Raw genomic sequence first — 3459 nt, forward strand, 5'->3', positions numbered from 1 at the left:
TCTATTTGTGTATTTTCCTAAGTCTAACATTAGTAACTCTTATACTTGTGTGCATATTTCCTCACAAGGATTCAAAGTATGTCCACACATGTTATCTCATTTATCCTCACATCATCCTAAATGAAAGAGAAGAGGAGAACCATTTAACTGTGATTCACACCCATTGGTGAAATGGGAATGTTTAGTTCTTAGTGATTTAATGCTCTGTGTTTTGAAGAGTGAATCAAGAGGGACTTTTACCTCATGAACACAATGATCTTGGGATCCTGTTTCAGAAGAATTTATTAATTTCATAAGGCTGTGAATTTTTCTATAAGACCTGGCAACTATGTTTATTTAATATTATTTTAAAAACATGTTAAATTCTTCCCAGATTGAGACAAATTACAATTAAAAGTTATAGTTTCAGGATTCACAAGAGCATATGTAATGAAATGAAGGAAACGTTTTGGTGAAATGAAGGAAAGCCTTCAGACATCCTCTGAAACTTGCCTTCCAAAGAAACCCAGAAACCCAGGGAGTAGATTAATTTACACTATAATAACAATGACTATATTACTCCCTTCCTTACCCTCACCGATGATCTGGGTTATGTATTTCAGTGACAATTTATGAACAATGTGCAGATGCATATAATTTTTTACACTAATATTTTCACAGGAGGAACCTAATACATAATTTTAAATGAATGCACTAATAATTAATCTCTTAGTAATTCTATAGTCAGACAAATACCCAGGTTATATTTTTATAATATGTTTATTTGAGTACAAAATATGTTGTAATTTACTGATGCATGTGCAGCAAAATATTCTATCACATACAACAAAAATTACCCCTTTCATTCCCTTCCCCCTGACCTTGAAAATGGCAACACTGTTTTGGCAGTTTCAACAGCTAGAAATAAAGTGCTATAATTAAGCAGTATTGGAAAGTCTTCACTTGACAAATGTGATGTACAATTTGAGTATACAACCACATCTTTGTTATTTTTTTCACAGAACAGGAACTTTCAAATCCTGAACACCTCCAAAAGATACAAATATTTGTATATATATGTACACATGTATACACTGTATATGTAAAGTGTCAACAAGCCTCTTTGTCTTTGTGAGTTTGTTGCATGTATGCTTATTCTCTATTTCCAAAGTCACATTCACACTATCATAATTGCAGAGTTCATCAACAGGCACCTAAAAGCTCACCAAAAGTTGACTTGTTGGGGGTGTGGCATTGGTGAGGGGAGGGGGTGCGTCTTCAGACCTCACTGGGGGACCTGGAGCGGAAGGGCACTTTGGACTGGAAACAGCCACAGAACAGGAGCCACAGAGCGCGTTGGATCTCCTGGTTACGGAAGGCATAGATGACAGGATTGATCATGGAATTGTAGGTGGCGGGCAACAGGGTGGCATAGGTGTAGACAGCAGGGTCCTCTTGGCTGCCCACCACGCAATAGATGGCGAAGGGCAACCAGCTAGCGCCGAAAGTACCCAGCACCACGGCTAGCGTCCCCACGCCTTTTCTGGTGGCCGCGAGGTGGGGCGGTGCCAGGCAGTGCTGCTGCAGCGCGATCTGGTGCGCGTGTCGCCAAACCACCTGGCAGATGCGCACATACAGGTGCAGCATAATGCCGAAGACTGCAAAGAAGGCAGCGGAGAGCAGCGCCACGTGGCTTCGTGTCAGAGGACTCACCACGCTACAGGATGCGCGCTCGCCCAGGCAGTTCCAGCCGAGCACCGGAAGAAGCCCAAGGCCTAAGGAAACGGTCCAGGTGGCGGCGAGCAGGAGATGCACGCCCAGCAGGGTCCGGCGCGAGTAGTAGGTGAGCGCGTTGTAGAGGGACAGGTAGCGGTCGACCGTGATGGCCAGCAGGCTACTGACCGAGGCTGCGAAGGAGGCCACGAGGAAGCCCACAGTGAGCAGACTCACAGTTTCCGAGGGCACCACGTACTGGAATACGAAGTGCAGGATGAGACCACAACCCGCCAGCAGATCGGCAGTGGCCAAGCTGCCTACCAGCACGAACATGGGCGTGCGCAGCGCCGGGGTGGACGCTATGAGCGCCACAACCAGAGCATTTTCGCCTGCAATCACAGTCCCAGACACGCACAGCAGCACGTCCCACGGATTCACAGCCGACAGCAGCAGCCCCTGCGGCCCTGAGGGCAGCTGCGAAGACAGCTCCAGGGAAGCGTTAGCCCCGCCCCCGCCCCCCAGCGCAGCAGCCGCGGCAGGGGGCCCCCATTCACTGGTGTCCTGCGCCCCTGCCGCTGTGGCCGCCGCCGACACTGCTCCCTCGGCAGCCACGGCCACCACCTGGGACTCGTTGAGAGAAGAGGCGCTCGCGTTCATTGCGGCCGGACGCTGTACCCTGTGTAGAGAAGGAGAGCAAGCGTCAGGTGTGCTCAAGTTACCAAGGAGCGCCCCTGGGCTGAAGCACCCCTCTTAGAGTGTTCCCACCACTCCAGGACCTCAGAGTAGAGCGAGGAGCTGGGAACCCAAAATAAATACCTGTTGAACGCGTGAGTGAAATGCACACGGGTACCCTGAGCTTTTTTCACAGATATACTACACGGATAACATGCTCTCACACACATACAGTCAATCCCGTAGGTGTGCTTGTATGTGCACACACACGCATGTACACCCCGCTTAGGGATGTCAGCCTCAGGAAGTCGGGTCTGGGCTCCAACCCGCGGGAACAGGGCGGTCCTCTAAACGGGGCGGGCGGGGGGGTGGGGGTGGGGGTGTCGCTGTCCGTGGTGCTGAAAGCGAAGTTTCTGCAACCGCGGGGCCAAGAAAATCCTGGAGGATTCCTGGCAGGAGGGTTGGAGGGGAGAGAAGCTAAGGTGTAGGGAAAGCTTGAAGTCAAGCTTGGGTTCACTTCTTCGGCTCCGGAAAGGACTCATTCCCTGACTATCCTCCATCCCTTACCCTCCGCACACCCTCAAAGTTCCTCTAGAGAGCCGGGCTGCTCACCTGGGGAGTCAGGGCTTCAGGAAGTCGCTGATCATGAGAGCTGTGGCGGGGCGCCAGGCTGCACTCCCAGCACTGACAGAGCCACTATCTGCGGGAGGCGGCCAGGGCCTCACGCACAGATGAACGCAGGCACCTGTCGCTGTGCTGGTGCCGCTGAGAGTGAGAGACACTGTCAGTACCGAAAGGCTGCTACTAGCAGCGCGCCCCATAGGAGACTGACAGGCAGGGCACAGTGACGTCAGACTCAGCTCTTGGTTGCAAGCTCCGCACAAGCCCTCTTTGCCGGCCCAACACTACCAACATCCCAACCCCACTCCCTTCTCCCCTCCCCCATAGGAGGCATCAAAGGGTTCATGGGAGAAAATAGAGAGGAGGAGAAGCCAGCCAGAGCTGTAGCTTCCAGTTCAGAAGTTCCAGGAATGAGATAGGAAAGAGAAGCAAAGAAAAAAATAAAAAGGAATGGAAAAGACTGACCAGATG

General features: G+C 50.6%; 1 protein-coding gene across 1 annotated transcript; it reads right to left on the reverse strand.

Moving 5' to 3' along the window:
* Window positions 1-1257: 1257 nt before the first annotated feature.
* Window positions 1258-2355, reverse strand: GPR6 (G protein-coupled receptor 6; the record flags this gene model as incomplete). Its single annotated transcript, XM_084228115.1, has 1 exon — window positions 1258-2355. Exon 1 carries the CDS (start codon window positions 2350-2352, stop codon window positions 1258-1260), a length of 1095 nt encoding a protein of 364 aa, XP_084084241.1. The 5' UTR covers window positions 2353-2355.
* Window positions 2356-3459: the final 1104 nt, after the last annotated feature.

Source organism: Talpa europaea, assembly GCF_964194135.1.
Source record: "Talpa europaea genome assembly, chromosome: 2".
Taxonomy (NCBI): domain Eukaryota; kingdom Metazoa; phylum Chordata; class Mammalia; order Eulipotyphla; family Talpidae; genus Talpa; species Talpa europaea.